Source organism: Gopherus flavomarginatus, chromosome 3 (genome assembly GCF_025201925.1).
Source record: "Gopherus flavomarginatus isolate rGopFla2 chromosome 3, rGopFla2.mat.asm, whole genome shotgun sequence".
NCBI classification, from domain to species: domain Eukaryota; kingdom Metazoa; phylum Chordata; order Testudines; family Testudinidae; genus Gopherus; species Gopherus flavomarginatus.
The window spans coordinates 45,582,483-45,607,051 of record NC_066619.1 but is presented as its reverse complement, the minus strand read 5'-3'; the positions used below and the strand labels follow the sequence as shown (position 1 = coordinate 45,607,051).

Below are 24,569 nucleotides of genomic sequence, written 5' to 3'. Positions count from 1 at the left end.
CGTTTTGAATTCTGATCCTGTACACTAAAATGCTTGCAACCCCACCCAGCTTGGTGTCATTTGTAGATTTTATAAGCATACTCTCCACTCCCCTGTCTAAGTCATGAATAAAAATACTGAATAGTACCAGACCCAGTACTGACCCGTGTAGCATCTCCTAAATATGTAACTCACAAACCTTCTGGGTGTGGTGTTCTATCCCATCTGGTGGCACCAAGACCACTTACGGAGAGAGAGATTAAGAAGTCTGCTTTACAGCCTTAGCTAACACCAGTTGGCTTTTTAGCTCATTGTCATAACATTTTTCCCAGATCTGGACCTTAGCGTCCAAAATATGGGTATTAGCATGAAAACCTCCAAGCTTAGTTACCAACTTGGACCTGGTAAAGCTGCCACCAGCCAGGAATCTATACAGTGCCTGGCGCACTGTGGTCTCCCCAAAACCTTCCCTGGGGGACCCCCAGACTCAGATTCCTTGAGTCTCACAACAAAGGGGAATAAACCATTTCCCTTCCCCCCTCCGGGTGTTCCCTCCCTGGGTTCCTGGAGAGATATACAGAAGCAAGCTCCGTGAATCTAAACAGAGGGACTCCACCCTCCCTGTTTCCAGTCCTGGAAACACAAGTAGTTCCCCCCTCACCCAGAGGGTATGCAAGTCAGGTTAGTAAATCTAACACAAAGAGATTTTCCCCCCTGACTTCTTCCTCCCACCAATTCCCTGGTGAGCTGCAGACTCAATTCCCTGGAGTCCCCAGTAAAGAAAAAACTCCAACAAGTCTTAAAAAGAAGGCTTTATATAAAAAAGAAAGAAAAGGACATAAAAATGGTCTCTCTGTATTAAGGTGACAAATACAGGGTCATTTGCTTAAAAAATGAATAAACAGCCTTATTCAAAAAGAATACAATTCAAAACGTTCCAGCAACTACACACATGTAAATACAAAAGAAAACAATATAAACCTATTGTCTTACTATTCTTGCACTTACAACTTGGAAACAGATGATTAGAAAGCCAGGAGACAGAAAGATCACTCTCAGAGCCGAGAGGGTCAGACACAAGACAAAGAACAAAGGACTCACACACAAACTTCCCTCCACCCAGATTTGAATAAGTCTTGTTTCCTGATTGGTCCTCTGGTCAGGTGTTTCAGGTTACTGGTGTTACCCCTTTACAGGTAAAAGAACATTAACCCTTAGCTATCTGTTTATGACACTCATACAGTACAGGCTCATGTACTAAGTTCCAGAGGCCCCAGGTTCTATTCCGCCCACCAGTGACTGGAGTCTGTCAGCATTACAAGTGGGGGCTTATCCTGGATTTCAACCGGGAAGTCTCTCTGAAGCTCAGGATGTGCTTCCTCAGCTTGGGGAAGTGTGTAACCCCCAGGCCTCCTGGGTGTGGTGTTCTGTCCCATCTAGTGGTACCGAGACCACAGAGAGAGAGAGAGAGAGAGAGATTAATGAGGTCTGCTCTATAGTCTTAGCCAACAGTTGCAGCTTTTAGCTCATGCAGTAGAGGCTTATGCAGTAAGCTCCAGAGGTCCCAGGTTCGATTCTGCCCACCGACGACCGGGGTCTGTCAGTGTTATAAATACACCTTCCGAGTTTGAAAGCAAACTATTGATAACTACTCCTTGAATACAGCTTTTCCAACCAGTTGTGCACCCACCTTCTACTAAGTTCATCTAGACCATCTTTCCCTAGCTTGCTTCTTAGAATGTCATGTGGAGTTGTGTGAAAAGCCTTACTAAAATCAGGATATATCATGTTTTTTTCTTCCTCTCTTTCCACGAGGCTAGTAATCCTGTCAAAGAAGGAAATTAGGTTGGTTTGGTATGATTTGGTTTTGGAAAATCTAACCCTTTTATCCTCTAGGTGCTTGTTGATTGTTTAATTTTGTTCCAGTTTCTTTCCAGTATCAAAGTCAGGCTGACTAGTTAATAATTTCCTGGGTCATCTTTGTCCCCCTTTTTTAAAAATAGGTACAGTTCTGAGATTGCTGTAGCTAGTTCCTTGTGTAACCTAGGATGATTTTTTCCACTGGACCCTGCTAACTGTAATTCATCTAAGTATTCATTAAATTATTATTAGCCAGTTAATCTCTCCCCCATCCCCCCCTCCATTGTTAATATTAGTTGTTTTGAGTATCTGGTCAACATTAACCTTTTTAGTGAAGACTGAAGCTAAATAGGCATTAAACATTTCAGCCTTCCGTTATTAGCTCTTCTTCCCTGCTAAGTAGAGGGACCGACACTTCGCGTCATGTTTCATGTGCTCCTAATGTATTTAAATAGCCCCTTCAAATTGCCTTTTATGTCACTGCCTAGGCATTTTGTGCCTGAGCCTTTCTGATTTGTGCTACATGTTTTGTGCTGTGCTTCTATTCACCACAGTAGCAATTTATCCATTGCTTTTTCTGTAGGATTTCTTTTTGACTTTTCATGTGATTCATGGCTCCATCAGGAGCTCCTTATTACCTCTTACTATTCTTCCTATCTTTCTTCACATTGGGATAGTTTGCAGTTGTGCCTTTTATATTGGGTCTTTGAGAAACTGCTGGCCCTTCTGAACTCCTGTTTCCCTTAATTTTTCTTCCCATGAAACCTCACTTACCAATTCTGAGTATTATAGTCTGCTCTTTTTGAAGTCCATTGTCCTTATTCCGCAGCTCTTGTCCTTTTACTGAGAATAATGAAATCTAACATTTTATGATCACTTTACCCAAGTTGTCTTCTAACTTCAGATTTGCTATCCTCCTTGTTGGTCAGAATCAAGTTTAAAATGGCTGTCCCCCTAGTTACTTCCTCCACTTTCTGAAACAAAAAGTTGTTCCCAACACATTCTGGAATTTTATAATTACCTGTCAATTCAATTTAGGAAAATGAGAACACTGTTATAATTAAAAGTGGTACTGTCTGTTTAAAAACACTGCACTTAATGAAAATGTATGTGGTTTAACTACCTTCAGCAGCAATTGTGAATTCACACGAATGTGTTTTTTTAAGCATACTTTATAAATGTGCCCAGATTGAGGGCTAACATGAGAAATATGAGAGCCTGAAATTCACTTACAGTTCATTTTGCTTATTAGTTATTTCTGAAGCTGCGGAATTGATAATTGTTTTGTGTGTTGTGCTTCTGTTTTTAAACTACTGTTAATAATGTCTAATGTCTAATTTAATTAGCTTGACAACTTAACTGATCAAGGCCTGATGGCGAACTATACTAATGTTTAAAGTTACAACTGTTTGGGTATTAATGTGACTGTTAAAAGGACAGATATCTTTTGAAAACAGCTTTATATTTTGATGAAACTTCAGATTTTTACTAAAAGCTACCATATAGTATGAAATGATATTAAACTTCACTAAACCTATTCTCTCATTTTAATGTGAGGGTAACTAAGAATATGTAGCCTGAAAAGAAAAATGTTAACACAGAAGGGGACTTTAAAAGACTCTCTGCAAACATGCTCTAGAAAATGTCCTCCACATATTGGAATGAAAGACCCTTTAGGCCCCAATCCTGCAATACAGTCAATGTGAGTGGACTTCCATCTTCATGGAGTTCCATTGAAGTTAATGAGGCGCTGTGTGGGCAAAGGGGTCCAATCGCTTGGAGATGATTGCAGGAAAAAAATAGTAAGTTTCTTATCCTCATGGTTACAGAGAAAAGCCTGAAAATGTCTATTTTGAAGCCCCCATGGAGAGACTGTGAAACAGCAATATTCAGATAACATCCAGCTCTACCTCTCCCTTCTCATCGTATGCAAACAACCTAATGTCACAGCCCTGTAGTGGCTTGGCTGAGAACAGCAAGTAGATGAAAAACAGTTGGCTAAAGTTGAATCCTGAACAGGCCAAGGTGATGATAGTGGGGAAAAAGAAACACTTTGGAAAACTCCCAACCTCTACAATAGTACCCCCAGTTGAAGGTATCTGCCCTAAGATCATGTAAGAAAAATGATCCACAATACAGCTACATAATACCTAGAGAAACTAGTAAAAAGGGAAAAAAATAATAAAAATAAGCTTATGTGAAATTTACCTGTTCCAGGCAAATGTCTTTTCAGAATGACTTCAACATATTCATTTTTCATATATTCCAAAGCCAGAAAAGATCCTTGTGATCATCTGGTCTGACATCCTGTATAGCATGGGCATAGAGCTTTTCCAAAATAATACCTGGAGGATATCTTTTAGGAAAACATCCAGTCTTGCTTTAAAAATGGTCATTGATGAATCCACCACAACTCTTGGTAAATTGTGCCAATGATTAATTGCCCTCATTGTTAAAAACGTACACCTTTATTTCCAGTGTAAATTAGTCTAATTTCAATTTCCACACATTATTGTGTTGTTCCTTTCTGTGCTACATTGAAGATGCCATTATTAAATATTTTTTCCCCATATAAGTACTTGCAGACTGATCAGGTCACCGTTTAACATTCTCTTTGTTAAGCTGACTAGATTGAGCTACTTGAGTCTGTCACTACAAGGCATGCTTTCTAATCCTTTAATCATTCTCATGGCTCTTCTCTGAATCCTCTCTAATTTATCAACATCCTTCTTGAATTGTGGACACCAGAACTGGATGCAGTATTCTAATAGTGGTTTCACCAGTGCCAAATACAGAGGTAAAATAACCCCTGTACTCCTACTCAGGGTTCGCCTGCTTATGCATCCTGGGATTGCATTAGCACTTTTGGCCACAGTGTCACCCTGGAAGCTCATTTTCAGCTGATTATCTGCTACCATACCCAAATCTTTTTCAGAATCACTCCTTCCCAGGATAGAGTCCCTCATCTTCTAAGTATGGCCTACCTTCTTTGCCCACATCTAATCTAAATGGAAATGTATACATCTGGGAACAAACTTCAGCCTGCGGGCCACATCTGGCCTGTGGGACCATCCTGCCTGGCCCCTGAGCTCCCGGCTGAGAGCCTAGTCCCTGGCCCCCCCCCCATCCCCCGTTCCCACAGCCACACGGCCATGCTCTGGCCCACCCCTCCCGCTGGGCAGCGTGGGGAGTGCGGCTGGCTCTGGCCTGGTGTTGCGGCTGCGAGCTCCTGCTGCTGGTAAGGGCTCATAGACTCTAGGACTGGAAGGGACCTCGAGAGGTCATCGAGTCCAGTCCCCTGCCCTCATGGCAGGACCAAATACTGTCTAGACCATCCCTAATAGACATTTATCTAACCTACTCTTAAATATCTCCAGAGATGGAGATTCCACAACTTCCCTAGGTAATCTATTCCAGTGTTTAACTACCTTGACAGTTAGGAACTTTTTCCTAATGTCCAACCTAAATCTCCCTTGCTGCAGTTTAAGCCCATTGCTTCTTGTTCTATCATTGGAGGCTAAGGTGAACAAGTTTTCTCCCTCCTCCTGATGACACCCTTTTAGATACCTGAAAACTGCTATCATGTCCCCTCTCAGTCTTCTCTTTTCCAAACTAAACAAACCCAATTCCTTCAGCCTTCCTTCATAGGTCATGTTCTCTAGACCTTTAATCATTCTTGTTGCTCTTCTCTGGACCCTCTCCAATTTCTCCACTTCTTTCTTGAAATGTGGTGCCCAGAACTGGACACAATACTCCAGTTGAGGCCTAACCAGCGCAGAGTAAAGCGGAAGAATGACTTCTCGTGTCTTGTTTACAACACACCTGCGTGAGGAGCGGGGGGGGGGGCGATTGAGTAAGAGATTGGAGGGTCCTGGGAGGCAGTCAGGGAGGAGGAGGTGGTTGGATGGGGTGAAGGTTATGGGGGGCAGTCAGGGGATGGGGGAACAGAGAAGGTTGGGAGTGGGAGTACTGGGGGGCCTGTCAGGGGACGGGGATATGGATAGGGGTTGGGAGGGCAGTCAGGGTACAGGGAGCAGGGGAGGTTGGATAAGGGGATGGGATCCCAGGGGGCAGGTAGGGATGGGGGGTCCTGAGGATGAGGAGCAGAAGGCTGTTGGATAGGGGGTGGGAGTCCCGGGGGGCCTGTCAGGGGGCAGAGGTGTGGATAGGGGTAGGGGCAGTCACGGGACAGGGAGCAAGGGGGTTGGATGGGTTGGTGGTTCTGAGGGGGGCAGTCAGGGGGCAGGAAGTGGAAGGGAGCAGATAGGGAGCTGGGGCCAGGCTGTTTGGGGAGGTACAGCCTTCCCTACCCAGCCCTTCATACAATTGCGCAACCCTGATGTGGTCCTCGAACCAAAAAGTTTGCCCACTCCTGATTTAGATGTATTAAAATGCATGTTTGCTTGCACCCAGCTTACCAAACGATTGCAGATCACACTGAATCAGTGTCCTGTTCTCTTCATTACCCTGAAAGAACCTGCTTCAATACAGGGGAAAAAATCTCCTCCAACTGTACACCCCTGGTTGTCACCTGCTACCCCACACTGAAATCCCTAAGGGGTGTCATCAAACAATTACAACCCATACTTGATGAGGACCACACCATGAAAAAAATATATCCCAAACACCTTCTGGACTTCAAACAACCCCCTAACCTCACCAAGCTGATTAGAAACAAGCTTCCCACAGATCAGGAGCCACTAACTTAAAACGGCAGCAGCTCGTGCTGTGACAACAGATGCAAAACCTGTAGACATATCTATACTGCAAGAATGATCAACATTCCCCATAACACACCTTTCAAGATCCCTGGGTCCTACACATGCCTATCACAACATGTGATATGGCTCATCCAATACACTAAATCCCCAGTAACAACTATGTGGTTGAAACCAACAATCATTATGTTCTTGAATGAACTCAGAGAGAAAAATAAGACAAATATACCATATCCATCCATGGGCATACACTTTTCACAAAATCATCACTCCATATCTGACCTCTCAGTCCTCATTCTCAGAGGAAACCTGCACAACACCTTCAAAAGGCAAGTCTAGAGCTTAAATTCTTAACTTTTAAGACCATGCTTCTTAGCATCAAGCTAAGACACTGGATTTATGGCTTATTACAATGATCTGTAACCCACTAACCCCCCTTTTTTGTTTTGTGGCTGCAGGGGTGTTCATGTGTCACTTCACCTTGAATGGTTGGAATATGTGTTAATTACTTATGCTGAACAATCTGTTCCACCTTGTATTTAGCTGTGACACTCACTTGTACACCTATACTTCGATATAATGCGACCCGATATAACACAAATTGGGGTATAACGTGGTAAAGCAGTGTTCCAGGGGGGGTAGGGGGCTGCACGCTCCGATGGATCAAAGGAAGTCGATATAACACGGTTTCACCTATAACACGATAAGATTTTTTTGGCTTCCGAGGACAGTGTTATGTCAAGGTAGAGGTGTATTTAGTTGAGTACCTTTCCCTGACCTGAAGGGCTCTGTGCAGTTTGAAAGCTGGTTTTCACCAACAGAGGTTGGTCCCATCAAAGATATATTACCTCACCCATCTTGTCTGTCTATTTTGAGACATATCAGTTAGATAATTTTAAATCCATTTATTGCATGCCATGTCGATCTTTATATTGTTCTAGTTTTTAAATAAAAAATATCCTGTAGTACCAAGTCACACATGTTAGAGAAATCTAAATATATTACATAAACGCCGTTACTTTTATCAGCGAAACTTGTAATCTCATAAAAATAAAATCAAGTTAGTTCGACAGCATCTGTTTGCTGTAAACTAGGGCTGTTGATTAATTACAGTTAACTCATGCGATTAACTCAAATTAATCACAATTTAAAAAGTAATCATAGTTTTAATTGCACTGTTAAACAGTAGAATACCAGTTGAAATTTATTAAATATTTTTGATGTTTTTCTACATTTTCATATATATTGTATTCTGTGTTGTAATTGAAATCAAAGTGTATATTATTTTTGTTTACTGATATTTGCACTGTAGTGCAATCTGTGTCATGAAAGTGAAACTTAGATGTAGATTTTTGTTGTTGTTACGTAACTGCCTTAAAAAAAATATAAAACTTCAAAGCCTACAAGTCCACTCAGTCCTCCTTCTTGTTCAGCCAATCACAAAGACAAACAAGTTTGTTTACATTTGCAGGAGATAATGCTGGGTGTTTCTCGATTTTCTGGTGACATTGTAAATGGGAAGAGGCATTTGTATGGCACTTTTGTAAGGTATTTATGTGCCAAATAAGATAAACATTCATATGCCCCTTCATGCTACACCACTATTCCAGAGGACATGTTTCCATGCTATTGTTTTACATTACTCTCCCTTTATTTCTTTTATTGGGGCCCCTACTTGCCACACTAGTATCTTGTCTGGGGTGAATATCAGACTGACAGGCCTATAATTACCCAGGTCACCCCATTTACCCGATTTACCCTTTTAAAAAATTAGCACGACATTAGCTTTCTTCCAGTCTTCAGGAACTTCCCCAGTGCTCCAAATGATCTCTCATGACACGGGGAACTGGTGTGGTCTAACAAATTCAACCAATGAAATATGCTGTGATCATTTTACTGTTTAAATCATCCAGTCTGTCATTCTGATTAACAAAGTTTGTATGCAAGTGAATGTTTAAGTTCGGAATTATACTTTTTATATTCTTTTCTTTATCTCGAAGGATCCTAAAATGCTTTAAAAATGTAAATCTAGAGTTCATAAGCTTTTGGGTAAAGGAGTGTGCTGAGCTGGGCTTTGAATGGAGAGAAGGTGGCGATATAGTGGACTGAGGCAATGAGGAATATAGGAAGATACAGCAGAACCCTGTTTATCTGATCTAATTGGGATGGGGCCCAGATCGGATAATCAAAAATCCAGATAAACCAGAGAATGGGAAAGTGCAGTGCTGCAGTGCCATCTAGCGGCCACAGGAGAGATTGCATCTGTCTGCGCTGGTAGTATGGTTAACACAAAGAGCCGACTAAAGGAGGGTTGGATAAACGGAGTTCTACTGTATACAGAAAAAGGCACATTGAGTGAGAAGAATACAGACAGGGGCACATTGTGTGACCAGGATAGAGTGAAGGGGCAAGGGAGAGGATGAAAGATGTTGAGCAGAGTTTGTGTTTGAAATGAAATTGTGCAAGGTATTGAGGGCAAAGAAAAGTGACTTAACTGTTTGGGAAAGATAAGAGGAAGCAATCCAATGTTTATTTAAATCTCTTGATTGAATGGAATAAGTTGCTTTTATGCTTCTGATGCTGCTATTTCTTCTCAAGCAGCAGTGAGAAACTTACATGATCCTAGTCAATTTCCCCCCCTGCTTTTGCTGTGGCAGTATCTGCAGAAGCTGCTCCCTTACTGCTGCTGTGGGGCACTATGGTATAGTCAAGTCTTGCTCCAAATTGTTTTGAAATGTTTGTCAAGTCTTACTCCAAATTAATGACTTTTAATTAAAGGTTGTATGTGAAAATAATATAGCAGGGCACAGATTATCCAACAAGTTCTTGAAATGTATTGGAGACAGTTTTATTTATTTCAGAAGGTGGAGAAAGCTACTGGGAGGAGGCTGTTCTAGATTTGATTTTGACAAATAGGGAGCAACTGGTTGAGACTTTGAAAGTGGAAGGCAGCTTGGGAGAAAGTAATCATGAAAATGGTAGAGTTCATGAATCTAAGGAATGGTAGGAGGGAGAACAGCACAATAAAGACAATAGATTTCAAGAAGGCAGACTTCAGCAAACTCTGAATTGGTAGGTAAATCCCATGAGAAGCAAGTCTAAGGGGAAAAAGAATTGAAGACAGTTGGTAGTTTTTCAAAGAGACATTATTAAGGGACAAGAGCAATCTATCCCAATGCATAAGAAAGATAGGAAGTATGGCAAGAGACTACCCTGGCTTAACTGGGAGATCTTCAATGATCTAAAACTCAAAAAAGAGTCCTACAAAAAGTGGAAACTCAGTCAAATTTCAAAGGATGAATATAAATAAATAACACAAGTATACAGGGACAAAATTAGAAATGCCAAGGCATGCAATGAGATCAAACTAGCTAGGGACATAAGAGAAAGAAGAAAACATTCTACAAATTCATTTGAAGCAAGAGGAAGACCAAAGACAGAGTAGGCCCATTACTCAATGAGGGGGGAAAGACAATAACAGAAAATGTGGAAATGGCAGAGGTGCCTAATTATTTCTTTGTTTCGGTTTTCACCAAGAAGGTTGGTGTCTACCATAGTGAATGCCAGTGAAAATGAGGTAGGATCAGAGTGTTAAATAGGGAAAGTACAAGTCAAAAATTACTTGGAGGAGATGTCTTCTGAACAGCAGGGCCTGATGAAATGCATCCTAGAATACTCAAGGAGCTGACTGAGGAGATACCTGAGCCATTAGCAATTGTCTCTGAAAAGTTATGGAAGACAGGAGACATTCCAGAAGATTGGAAGAGGGCAAATATAGTGCCCATCTATCAAAAGGGAAATAAGGACAACCTGGGAAATTACAGACCAGTCAGCGTAAATTCTGTACCTGGAAAGATAATGGAGCAAATTAATTAAGCAATCAATTTGCAAACATCTAGAAGATAATAAGGTGATAAATAACAGCATAGATTTGTGAAGAACAAATTGTGTCAAACCAGCCTGATCTCTTTCTTTGACAGGGTAACCAGCCTTGTTGATGGGGGGAAGCGGTAGATGTGGTATATCTTGACTTTAGTAAGGCTTTTGATACTGTTTTGCATGACCTTCTCATACACAAAACAGGAAAATACAGCCTAGATGGAGCTACTATAAAGTGGGTGCATACCTGGTTGGAAAATCATTCCCAGAAAGTAATCATCAGTGTTGCCCAGTCATGATGGAAGGGCATGACAAGTGGGGTCCCTCAGTCATCGGTTCTGGGTCCGGTTCTGTTCAATATCGAAATCACTGATGAAGGTAATGGCATAGAGAGTACATTTATAAAGTTTGCAGACGATACCAAGCTATGAAGGGTTGCAAGTGCTTTGGAGGATAGGATTAAAATTCAAAATGATCTGAACAAACTGGAGCAATGGTTTGAAGTAAATAGTATGAAATTAAATAAGAACAAATGCAAAGTACTCCACTTAGGAAGGAACAATCAGTTGCACACATACAAAATGGGAAATGATTGCCTAGGAAGGAGTACTGCGGAAGGGTATCTGGGGCTCTTAGTGGATTACAAGCTAAATATGAGTCAACATTGTAACACTGTTGCAAAAAAAGCAAACATAATTCTGGGATGTATTAGCAGGAGTATTGTAAGTGAGACACAAGAAATAATTCTTCCACTCTACTCCACGCTGATTAGGCCTCAACTGGAGTATTGTGTCCAGGTCTGGGCACCACATTTCAGGCAAGATGTGGACAAATTGGAGAAAGTCCAGAGAAGAGCAACAAAAGTGATTAAAGGTCTAGAAAACATGACCTATGAGGGAAGATTGAAAAAATTGGGTTTGTTTGTCTGGAGAAGAGAAGACTGAGAGAGGACATAACAGTTTTCAAGCACATAAAAGGTTGTTACAAGGAGGAGGGAGAAAAATTGTTTTCCTTAACCTCTGAGGTTAGGACAAGAAGCATTGGGCTTAAATTGCAGCAAGGGAGGTTTAAGTTGGACATTAGGAAAAACTTCCTAACTGTTACAGTGGTAAAACACTGGAATAAATTGCCTAGGGAGGTTGTAGAATCTCCATCACTGGGAATTTTTAAGAACAGTTTGGACAAACACCTGTCAGGGATGATCTAGATTCATAGATTCTAGGGTCAGAAGGGACCAATGTGATCATCTAGTCCGACCCCCTGCACAAAGCAGGCCACAGAATCCTACCCATCCACTTCTATAACAAATCCCTAACCTGTGCCTGAGTTATTGAAGTCCTTCAAATTGTGGTTTGAAGACCTCAAGCTGCAGAGAATCCACCAGCAAGTGACCCATGCCCCACGCTGCAGGGGAAGGTGAAAAACCTCCAGGGCCTCTGCCAATCTGCAGGAAAATTCCATCCCGACCCCAAATATGGCAATCAGCTAAACCCTGAGCATGTGGGCAAGACTCACCAGCCAGCACTCAGAAAAGAATTCTCTGCAGTAACTCAGATCCCATCCCATCACCAACCACTGGGCATACTTATCTGGCGATAATCAAAGATCAATTGCCAAAATTAGGCTCTCCCATCATACCATCCCTGCCATAAACTTATCAAGCTTAATCTTAAAGCCAGATATGTCTTTTGCCCCCACTACTCCCCTTGGAAGGCTGTTCCAGAAATTCACTCCTCTAATGGTTAGAAACCTTCGTCTAATTTCAAGTCTAAACTTCCTAGTGTCCAGTTTATACCCATTCGTTCTTGTATCTACGTTGATACTAAGCTTAAATAATTCCTCTCCCTCCCTAATATTAATCCCTCTGATATATTTATAAAGAGCAAGCATATCCCCCCTCAGCCTTCTTTTGGCTAGACTAAACAAGCCAAGCTCTTTGAGTCTCCTTTCATATGACAGGTTTTCCATTCCTCGGATCATTCTAGTAGCCCATCTCTGAACCTGTTCCAGTTTGAATTCATCCTTCTTAAACATGGGAGACCAGAACTGCACACAGTATTCCAGGTGAGGTCTCACCAGCGCCTTATAACGGTACTAACACCTCCTTATCTTTGCTGGAAATACCTCGCCTGATGCATCCTAAAACCGCATTAGCTTTTTTCACGGCCATATCACATTGGCGGTTCATAGTCATCCTGTGATCTACCAATACCCCAAGGTCCTTCTCCTCCTCTGTTGCTTCCAACTGATGCGTCCCCAATCTATATCTAAAGTTCTTATTATTAATCCCTAAGTGCATGACCTTGCACTTTTCACTATTAAATTTCATCCTATTACTATTACTCCAGTTTACAGGGTCGTCCAGATCTTCCTGTATGATATCCCGGTCCTTCTCCGTGTTAGCAATACCCCCCAACTTTGTGTCATCCGCGAACTTTATTAGCACATTCCCGCTTTTTGTGCCAAGGTCAATAATAAGAAGGTTAAATAAGATTGGTCCCAGAACCGATCCTTGAGGAACTCCACTAGTAACCTCCTTCCAGCCTGACAGTTCACCCTTCAGTACGACCCGTTGTAGTCTCCCCTTTAACCAGTTCCTTATCCACCTTTCAATTCTCATATTGATCCCCATCTTTTCCAGTTTGATTAATAATTCCGCATGTGGAACAGTGTCAAATGCCTTACTGAAATCTAGGTAAATTAGGTCTACCGCATTTCCTTTGTCTAAATAGTCTGTCACCTTCTCAAAGAAGGAGATCAGGTTGGTTTGGCACGATCTACCTTTAGTAAAACCATGTTGTACTTTATCCCAATTACCATTGACCTCAATGTCCTTAACTACTTTCTCCTTCAAAATTTTTTCCAAGACCTTACATACTACAGATGTCAAACTAACAGGCCTATAGTTACTCGGATCACTCTTTCTCCCTTTCTTAAAGATAGGAACTACATTAGCAATTCTCCAGTTGTACGGTACAACCCCTGAGTTTACTGATTCATTAAAAATTCTCGCTAACGGGCTTGCAATTTCATGCGCCAGTTCCTTTAATATTCTTGGATGAAGATTGTCCGGGCCCTCCGATTTTGTCCCATTAAGCTGTTCAAGTACGGCTTCTACCTCAGATGTGGTAATATCCATCTCCATATCCTCATTCCCGTTTGTCATCCTTCCATTACCCCTAAGCTCCCCATTAACCTTATTAAAGACTGAGGCAAAGTACTTATTTAGATATTGGGCTATGCCTAGGTTATCCTTAACCTCCTTTCCATCCTCAGTGTGTAGCGGTCCCACTTCTTCTTTCTTTGTTTTCTTCTTATTTATATGGCTATAGAATCTTTTACTATTGGTTTAATTCCCTTTGCAAGGTTCAACTCTACTTGGCTTTTAGCCTTTCTCACTTTATCTCTACATGTTCTGACCTCACTAAGATAGTTTTCCTTGCTAATCGCACCCTTTTTGCACTCCTTATAGGCTTTCTGCTTTTTCTTAATCACCTCTCTGAGATGCTTGCTCATCCAGCTTGGTCTACAACTCCTGCCTATGGTTTTTTTCCCCTTTCTTGAGATGCAGGCTTCCGATAGTTTCTGCAGCTGCGACTTAAAGTAATTCCAGGTCTCTTCCGCATTTAGATCCACAAGTTCTTCAGTCCAATCCACTTCCCTAACTAATTTCCTTAATTCTTTAAAGTTAGCCCTTTTGAAATCAAAAACCCTAGTCCCAGATCTATTTTTGTTTATCCTTCCATCTAGTTTGAACTGAATTAGCTCATGATCACTCGAACCAAGGTTGTCCCCTACAACCATTTCTTCTATGAGGTCCTCACTGCTCACTAAAACCAATCTAAAATGGCATCCCCTCTTGTCGGTTCTTCAACTACTTGGTGAAGGAATCCATCAGCTATCACATCCAGAAAAATCTGATCCCTGCTGTTCTTGCTAGCACTTGTCCTCCAGTCTATATCTGGGAAGTTAAAGTCTCCTATGATCACACATTTCCCATTAGTGTTTACTTCCTTAAAAACATTAAAGAGGTCTCAATCCATATCCAGATCAGATCCCGGCGGTCTGTAGCACACCCCAAGCACTATCTCAGGGGAGGCTCTAGTAGCTTTCTTTCCCAGTGTGATTTTTGCCCAGACAGACTCTCTCTTGTCCATTCCATCACTTCTTATTTCTTTACAGTTAACCTCCTCATTGATGTACAATGCTACTCCACCACCTTTGCCTTTATTTCTATCTTTCCTAAACAGCACATAGCCTTCAATACCTGTACTCCAGTCATGACTACTATTCCACCACGTTTCTGTTATCCCTATAATATCTGGTTTCACTTCCTGCACCAGTAACTCTAGTTCCTCCATTTTGTTCCCTAGGCTCCTCGCATTAGTGTACAGACATCTTAATTTTTGCCGTTTGGCTTCAGTCACATTCTGTACCCTGTTAGGCATGGACATTCTACCACCAACATCACCTGTTAGTCTGTTATCTACACTACCCTTCCTCCTTATGCCAATTCTTCTGTCCATGGCTGTATCCCCTCTTACTTTGTTTACTTCCCTCTCAAGGTTAAATTCCGGCTTGGAGATCTCCCGAACATCTCCCAACCATCTCCCCCAAATTTCTAGTTTAAAGCTCTCTTAATCAGGTCGGCGAGCCTCCATCCTAGAAGTCTATTTCCCTCCTTGCTCAGGTGAAGTCCATCCTGAGAGAACAGTCGTCTGTCTGTAAATGCTTCCCAGCGGCCATACATCCGAAGGCCCTCCTTATAGCACCACTGCCTGAGCCATCTGTTGATCGCCATAATCTTGTCACACCTTTGTCGCCCTTCTCTAGGAACCGGCAGAATCCCACTGAAGATCACCTGAGCCTCGATTTCCTTAAGTGTCTTTCCCAATCTGGCATAGTCTCCCTTGATACATTCCAGAGAGTATCTAGCCGTATCATTCGTTCCCACATGAAGGACAATCAACAGATTCTTCCCCGTTCCTGCTAGTATCCTTTTCAGCCGCAGGTCCACATCCTGTATCTTAGCACCCGGCATACAGCACACCCTTCTGTTCTCCTGATCAGCTCTAGTCACAGGCCTGTCTGTTCTTCTCAGTAAGGAGTCTCCAATCACGTAGACCTGCCTTTTCCTGGTGACAGTGTGCTTCTCTGGTCTATCTCCCGCACCCACCGGCTGCAAGTCCTCTCGATTTCTATTCCCCCTTGCAATCCTCCTGGGGCTCATATATTTGGTGTTGCCTTCATTGACTCCTCCCCTCCTCTTGCAGGGCTATCAACTCTTCTCTTTTTCCTTGCCCTCTCTCCTTCAGCGACCACCTGCTGTGCCCCTTCTTCATTTTTCAACTCTGCAAACCTGTTCCTCGGTTCTATTTCTCCTTCACTGGCCCGTCTTTTCCTCTGCCTGGTTCTCTTAGTCACATGCTTCCACTGTTCACTTTCCTCCCCCAGCAGTCTCTCCTCTGAATTCTTTGGTCCTGCTTCCATCTGCACATCTGAGCTTATCCCTTCAGCCCCCTCGTGTCTGTGCTCCATCGTCTGCTCAAACCCCCTTCTGGACTCAACCAGAGTTTGCACCTGCATCTCCAGTCCTCGGATCTTCTCTTCCATCAGCTCTATCGGGCGGCACTTCATGCAGACAAAACTCTTCTCAGGCGCCCCCTCCAGGATCATGTACATGCCGCAGCATCCACATCCAGTCATCCTCATTGTGTCTTTCACTGCTGCCTCTGTATCAGTCATGGCCTTTCCACCTGCCGCCTGGTAGTCAACACAACACAAGCCCCCAGCAGGCACCAGACCACCACCCTATCCCTTGACTTGCTTGTCGGTTCCTCTGTCTTAGTCTCCCCTGCAACCTCCCCCTGAAAACTCCCACTGAAACTCCGCTGTTTACAGCTCTGTTTGCTGGCTCCTGTGCTGCTGCAGCTGTCTAGATCAGTGATTCCCAAACTTGTTCTGCCACTTGTGCAGGGAAAGCCCCTGGTGGGCTGGGCCGGTTTGTTTACCTGCCGCGTCTGCAGGTTCGTCCGATCGCTGCTCCTAGTGGCCGCAGTTCACTGCTCCAGGCCAATGGGAGCTGCTGGAAGCGGTGGCCGGTATGTCCCTCGGCCCACACCACTTCCAGCAGCTCCCATTGGGGTCTGAGAAGTTACAAAGTAATCTACACTGGAGGAAAAATTTGGATTTATCAATGTTCAGTTCCATCTTTGCATTCAAGAAGTTAGAGCCTAAAAGCCCAAGTTCATTTCTGAGTTTAGATAACTTATTTAGAATGGATTGGGAGCGTGTAGTCCTAATACAGTTTCGAAAATATCTTTGGAAGTATAGCTATGTTACAGCTGGTTCTACAGGTTTTTAATAATAGTTTTTGGAGGGAAAATGGAGCTGAAATACATTCTCACTTGCTATTATATCAAAGTCAGGTCTGAGTGGTGTTCTGGCTGCAGGAATGCACTGAAGTAACTTTGATAACTTTTGTGCCAAACCACCCCCTACATATAAAACTATATATATTTCTTCAGTATACTGCCTTTTATCATAGATATACTATGCTCCCTGTGACAAAGTTCTTCCTCTGCCTTTCTGTGGATTCTCCTCTGTAGTTCTGCGCTTTCTGACGGATTTGCTCGCCTCAGAGGTTTTTGGCAGTCCTCAGTTTGTCTCCTTTTGTTAGTGGCACAGACCAGCTGTTCATTCAGCTAACCTCATCACTGGCCAGCATGGGGAAAAGGAGAACAATCCTCCACAGTCTCTGCTGGGCCCACCTAATGAGTTGTGGGACAGACCAGAGACCTTCCCCTCTGGTGGGACCCACAGTCCAGATCAACTCCTCTTATATCAAATAGGGAGTTGAGGGATAGGGGGAACCCGGGCCCGCCCTCTACTCCGGGTTCCAACCCAGGACCCTGTGGATTGCAGCTGTCTTTAGTGTCTCCTGTAACAGCTGCATGACAGCTACAACTCCCTGGCCTATTTCCCCATGGCCTCCTCTCAACACCTTCTTTGTCCTCATCACCAGACCTTCCTCCTGATGTCTGATAATGCTTGTATTTCTCAGTCCTACAGCAGCATGCCTATTCACTCAGCTTCTTGTCCGCCTCTTGCTCCCAGCTCCTCACACGCCCCTTACTGACTGCAATGAGGTCCTTTTTAAACCAGGTGCCCTGATTAGCCTGCCTGTCTTAATTGGTTCCAGCAGGTTCCTGATTGTTCTGGAGCCAGCCCTGTTACCTTACCCAGGGAAAAGGGACCTGCTTAATCTGAGGCTAATATATCTGCCTTCTATCACTCTCCTGTAACCATCTGGCCTGACCCTGTCACATCCCTCAACTTGCTTTCATTCTTTCTTATTACTTTAACTGCTGTTGGCACATCTTAGTTATCCTTTTCTACGCTCTGGGCCTAGGCAACTCGTGGTAATGCTGGTGGAGGGAAGATGAGCAGGACAGCAAATTCCCACTTCAGGCAGTAGTGTGCCCTGGCCAGAGTCTAGTTCATGTCACAATCTTGCCCACATTCCGTTGACTGGTTACACAAACAAGCTAGAAAAGTTCAAAAAACGGAGGAAAGAAGGAGGAAGATTCCAAACTGAGGGAGATGTATGCAGTATGAGATTTCAGGAAAAAGCCATAGTTGCAGGTCCCATTTCTGAAAACGTGCTGCCCATAGCACATCCACTTTCTCTTCCCTCCTCAGCACACCTTAAAAACAAAAACAAACTTTGAGGACTTTCCAGGGCAAATAATGACCTACTTTTATGTGTCTTCCTTGTTCAATCCCATCTGGCCCTAGGAGAGACTAGGAACCTGCTGTTACAGACTGTCATATCCTGAACAGACCGTATGGAATTAAATAAATTTTATTAAATAAAGTTAAACCTTATTAAAGGGGATGTTTTATTAACAATGCAATTGTGTATGTGTTGTTGTGGCTTGTAGAAGATAGAAAATGCAGCTTTTTTCTTTGGTTTCTGTTCTCACTTTGCAAGCATAGGAAAGAAGAAATAAGTTGGGGAAGGAAAAAGGTGTGTGTGTGTGTGTGTGTGTGTGTGTGAGAGAGAGAGTCTCACATCCCTGGTGGTGTTCAGGATTTAGCTGAATCTGATAGAGGTGGCAATATCATCTGGGTCCCTCTTGGCCTGGTCTGGTCAGGAAATCTCTTGGGACCAGGACGACAAAGGCCTAGCGATGTTACAGTTGATCCCAAGAGATAGCGGGAGATAGCAGCCATGATGGTGAAGCTCATTTCTTCCCCTTTCTCAGTCAGCATGTGTCTCTCTTTGCTGCTTCTCTGCCAATTTCCCTTTTTCTTTTTAAGGACCACAGAAGAGATCAATGGGCATAGTAGTTCATTCTTGCATTATTTTGTCTACCAGTAGGCCTAATTTCCAGCACACCAATTTTGGTTTATTGACTCTTACTCTTCATATTTACCAGGCATTATCTTAACACAGTCCTTGAGTTATATCAGTAGGCCTTTTTGTTTGGAATAATTCAGTCTCACTTTTGCACCTCTTCCCATCAACGTTTTTTGTTGATGGTTTATTGTGATGTTTTATACACTTTCACTCACTTTTCACTCTTGAGTTCACAATTAGGATAAATTTGTAGGGTAATTATTTCAGTGCCACTCTACTGATACATAAAGCTGTCAGAGGCAGCAAGCTGTTTGGTGACTCGCTTGAAAAAATTGATTGAGCCAGGAAGCATAGGTTCTCAATAAGTTGCAACTTTCTTGAAAGGGAAAGACACCATCAATCAAATCTGTCACTCCAGAGTGTTAACATTCAGTAATAAGTGCCTTACTGACTTGTTTCTTCTCTGGGATTAATTCTCCAACTTTTAGAATAGAATGTTAATCTCAGACTCCTTCCAGAACAATCAGATTTAATGTAAAATGCCTTTTTAATATGAAAAGAGGCTGTGTGAAAATGGCATGTTACTCAAAATATACCCTGACAGCAGAATATACAGCATTGATGTGCAAAATTTGTATTGCTTTTTACTCCTCTTAGCACTGCAGAGCCAGAATGTTTGAGGGAGAGTAAATGGATTCTGTTCTTGTACATGAACAGAGTTGTTTACAAGCCCACTGAATGCAATGACAATACACTGGTATTACTGCAAGGAACAATATAAATGCAAACTTGTGTAAATAAAGACTTAATTTGGCCTGTAGAAACACTGGATACTAGTGGAAGAGTCAGTTGGGGAGGAAGAATAGTTAATGTATAGAGTACTGGACCGCAAAATTGGGTTTAATTTCTGGCTTGGCCAAAGATTGACTTTGGGAGCTTTGCAAGTCAATTAACCTATTATTTGTGTCTGACATAAGGGGGAATTGAACCCACATCCTAGAGTACTCTAACCAGTGAGCTAAAAGTTAAAAGGGAGGTCCTCCTCCGCCTCAAAACTCCTCCCTCAAAGCATTTTTTTTAAATAATCCTCTTTGACTTTTGTCAAAATGTCAAAAATCTAAACAAAATTGTTTTGAAATGGGTTGAAACAGAATGTTTTGTTTCAACATTTACTAAAATGTCTTTTTTTTTTTTTTTTGGTTTATTGGACACTTTTGTGAACTCTACACACAGTCTCTAACAGTTCAGGATCAACTGAAGCTGCAATTTTTGGCAAATAAGCAATTTACTGAAAAATTGTGCCTGTTTCTACCTTAGAGTACAATTTACATTGACTTCAGACTGCAAACCTTCATTGGGACTATAGCCTGCCTGGTTGAAGCATTTAAGCTATTTTGATTTGTTGAAGGTGGCATTGGTGCAATGTAGTATGGCTGCTTTGTTTACCTATTTTTTGTTTTGATTTTCTATTCTCACAGTAAGAATATTAGTAAGGCCCTATGCTTGTCCTTTTTCAGCATAAATGAGCATTTTAAAGGTTTTTTTCTTCATTTTTTAATCCATTGATTAATTCATTGATTTTTATCCACCCAAGCTGACTGCAACTAGCTGCCATTGACAAAATTTAATTTGTTGATGTTAATGATGGACTGATTTATTTTCAGATCTCCATAGAGAATGATTACCTAGGCCCCAGGAGGATTGAGAGTCTACAAAAAGAAGATGCAGATTGGCAGCGGAAAGCCTACATGGCTGTCCTTTCTATTCAGGATCTTACCGTTAAGTACTTTGAAATAACAGCCAAAGCACAAAAAGGTAACCATTTTCCACTGTCTTATTTTTTTCACATAAAGATTATTTGAAATCTAAGTTGAATTTTAATAGTTCCTTTTTTAAGAAGTGGAAAAATGCGATCCAAGAAAGTATAGGCCTGTTAGTTTGATCCCAGTTCTATGCAAGGTCTTGGAACAAATTTTGAAAGAGAAAGTAGTTAAGGATATAGATGTTAATGGTAATTGGATAAAATACAACATGGCTTTACAGAAGGTAGATTGTGCGAGACCAACCTGCTCTCCTTTTTAGAGAAGATAACTGATTTTTTTAGACAACGGATATTAAGTAGATCTAATCTACCTGGATTTCACTAAGGTAGTTGATAAGGTTCCACATGGGAAAATATTTGTTAAATTGGAGAAGATGGGGATTAGTATGAAAATTGAAAGGTGGACAAGGAACTGGTTAAAGGGAGACTACAATGTGTCATACTGAAAGGTGAATTGTCAGGCTGGAGGGAGGTTACTAGTGGGGCTCCTCAGGGATCAGTCTTAGGACCGATCTTATTTAACATTTTTATTACTGGCATAGAAAGTGGGAATGTGCTAATAAAATGTGCAGATGAGACAAAGTGGGGAAGTATTGCCAATGTAGAGGAGGACTGGAATATCATACAAGAAGATCTGGATGTCCTTGTAAACTGGAGTAATAGAAATGGGATAATATTTAATAGAGCAAAGTGCAAGGTAATGCATGTAGGAACTAACATACCCAGCTTATAGCAAAAATTCTTCTTGTATCAGTTGGGAGTGACGGAGGAGGAGAAAGATTTGGGTGTACTCATACAGAATGAGTATGACCCACCAGCGTGATGTGGCTGTGGAAAAGGCTAATGCAGTCCTAGGGTGCATCAGGCGAGATATTTCCAATAGAGACAGGGAAGTGTTAGTACCACTGTGCAAGGCACTTGTGTGACCTCATCTGGAATACTGTGTGCAATTCTGGTTTAAGAAAGATGAATTCAGACTGGAACAGGTGCAGAGAAGGGCTACTAGGATAATCCCAGTAATGGAAAAACCTACCTTATGACAGGAGACTCAAACAAATGGGTTTGTTTAGCTTAACCAAAAGAAGTCTGAGGGGGGATCTGATTGCTCTCTCTAAATATATCAGAGGGGTAAATACCAAGCTCCAGCATGGACGCAAAAACAAGTGGATATAAGCTGGCCATCAACAAATTTAGGCTTGAAATTAGATGAAGGTTTCTAACATCAGAGGAGTGAAGTTCTGGAACAGCTCTTCCGTAGAGAGCAGCGTGGGCAAAATACCTAACTGGCTTCAAGACTGAGCTTGATAAGTTTATGGAGGGATGTTATGATGAAACTGCCCACAACAGCATGTAGCCGATCTTTGATAGCAACAAATGTTGCCAATGGCCAGTAACAGTTCACTAGATGGAGAGGGCTCTGAGTTACTGTACCGAAATCTTTCCCAGGTGTCTGGCTGGTAGGTGTTGCCAACATGCTCAGGGTCTAACCGAACACCATATTTGGGATTGGGAAGGAATTATACACTGGGTTAGATTGGCAGAGACCCTGTGAGTTTTTCATCATCTTCTACAGCGTGGGGCATGGGTCACTTGCAAGTTTAAACTAGAGTAAATGGTGGATTCTCTGTAACTTGACGTCTTTAAATCATGATTTGAGGATTTCAGTAACTTAGTCAGAGATTAGGGGTCTATTAAAGGAGTGGGTAGGTGAGGTTCTGTGGCCTGCAACGTGCAGGAGATCAGACTAGAATAATTTATCACAATGGTCCCTTCTGACCTTAAAGTCTGTGATTCTGTGTTGTTGGCTTTTCTTTTCCCTAGGAGGAAACTGGAGCTTTTTTTCCTTTCATCCTGTTTCTGCCTGTCCATCTCTCTCTTCAATTGGTCCTCCTTCTCAGACACCCACAATAGCAAACAAAAATGCCCCCTCAATGCAATTGTGTTTGTGCTCCTCCACAGCAGCACTTTTTGTGATTAGGCACCCCCCATGCAGACTAGAATTCCTGCAGGATTTTCTTTTTTCAGGCAGGTGGGAACCGTAATATCAATTTTGTCTCACTCTTTCATCTGACTCAGCGTTTCTTGTTCCTTTTCTCATCAGTTAGACCTTACATAACTGTAACTATCTTGCTACACTACTCAGAGAATACTTTACCCAGGTTCATCTGCAAAAGGTATCTGCTGGTTGGAAGTCTACCCTGATGTAACTGAGGCCTTTTCTATACTAGAAAATGCAACAGTTTAGCAAAATCAATTTAAAAGTCACTCTAGTTAAACCCTAATGTAGACTTGCTTAAATTGATCTAACCCAGGGGTAGGCAACCTATGGCACGTGCGCCAAAGGCAGCACGCGAGCTGATTTTCAGTGGCACTCACACTGCCTGGGTTCTGGCCACCGGTCTAGGGAGCTCTGAATTTTAATTTAATTTTAAATAAAGCTTCTTAAACCTTTTGAAACCTTATACAATAGTTTAGTTATATATTATAGACTTATAGAAAGAGAACTTCTAAAAATTTTAAAATGTATTACTGGCACGCAAAACCTTAAATTAGAGTGAATAAATGAAGACTCGGCACACCACTTCTGAAAGGTTGCCAACCCCTGGTCTCCCCTTCCTTGTATTGATTTAGCTTAAGTCAGTATCTTACCAATGCAAGCTACACTGATTTAAGCAAGGGTTAAACTTGTTTAACTACAGTGAATTTTTAAAAACATTATTTAGTTAAATAAATGCGCTGTGAAGTATAGACAAGACTTTAAGTCAGAAAAATGTTTTCCTGTGACTTATTTACCATCAATGTAGGTAAAGTAGCTAGAATGGTCCCTTGAAAAAATATGTTAACTACTTATGTTAAACAATCTGTTTCACCTTGTATTTAGTTGTGACACTCTGAATAGGTTTCCCAGGCCTGAAGAAGAGCTCTGTGTAAGCTCAAAAGCTTGTGTCTCTCACCAGCAGAAGGTGATCCGATAAAAGATGTTACCTCACTCACCTTGTCTTCAATATCCTGGGACTGACATAGCTACAACACTGCATCAATCCATCCCTCTGTCTCTTGTCTTATATTTAGATTGTCAGGTCTTTGGGGCAGCTCTTTTTGTTCATATTTGTACAGTGCCTGCCACAATGGGCTCCTAGGTGCTATGGCAATTCTAAGAATAATAAAAATAAGGACAGATTTTGTTACTGAGTGAGGAAGCAAGTTGTGAGTAACCATATTACTAGCTTGCCATTCAACAGCTATCCTTTACTGAGGGTACCACTGCTTTAAACACCTGGGCCCAGATTTAGGCCTGTATTCCTTTGAGGATCTGGGGCCTGAAGACTGAATGCTTCATCTGTAGACTCCTGAATTTCAGTGAGTTTTGCTTAGCAGAAGTGTTCAAATAATATCATGTAATTGCCCTGCATGGTTTAAATCAGTGAATGGCTTATCTGTCTCAGCCCAAGTAGTGGTTGGTGCTCAAGATAAGTGAGTTCTAATCTTGATCAGGCAAGGGACTTCTGCTATCTTGGGAGGTTCCTGAAGAAGTTCTGATTCATCTGGTTATGTCCAGGTCTTCTTGTACTCTGTATGGTTAACTTGAACCTAATTCTTTGGCAAGGAACCTGGATTTTCCAACAGCTTCAACTTTTAAAATAAAATTTTTTGTTACGTTGAATACCCAGTCAGTACAATGTTCATTGTGGTGTTAAATTTAATATTAAAGTGTAATTTTGTTGCCCCATAATTCTTAGTTTTCTTAGTGCTGTAGATTTGTATTGAACACACAACTGCACTGTAGAAGTTGTCAAGGGAAGCTGGAGGCTTTGGTAGGTAGAAGGTGACATTTAGGACTCTTAGCAGTTGGGAACATATGGGAGGCAGTTTAGAATTACAGGCTAAACACAACAGCTGGATATTTCTGTTAAATCAGGGGCCTCAACCTGGAGGTCATAAATAGATA

The 24,569-nt window shown here is 41.9% G+C and overlaps 1 protein-coding gene across 3 annotated transcripts in view; it reads left to right on the top strand.

The window, feature by feature from the left end:
* Positions 1–24,569, top strand: part of JMY (junction mediating and regulatory protein, p53 cofactor) — a 152,939-nt gene that overhangs the window by 38,425 nt on the left and 89,945 nt on the right. For all 3 annotated transcript variants that reach the window (XR_007773521.1, XM_050946892.1, XM_050946890.1), the window contains exon 3: positions 20,463–20,613. Coding sequence is in view for 2 of the 3 variants with exons in the window: in XM_050946892.1 (XP_050802849.1) it covers positions 20,463–20,613 (151 nt within the window). In the remaining variant the exon portion in view is untranslated. The remainder of the gene's footprint in view (positions 1–20,462; positions 20,614–24,569) is intronic.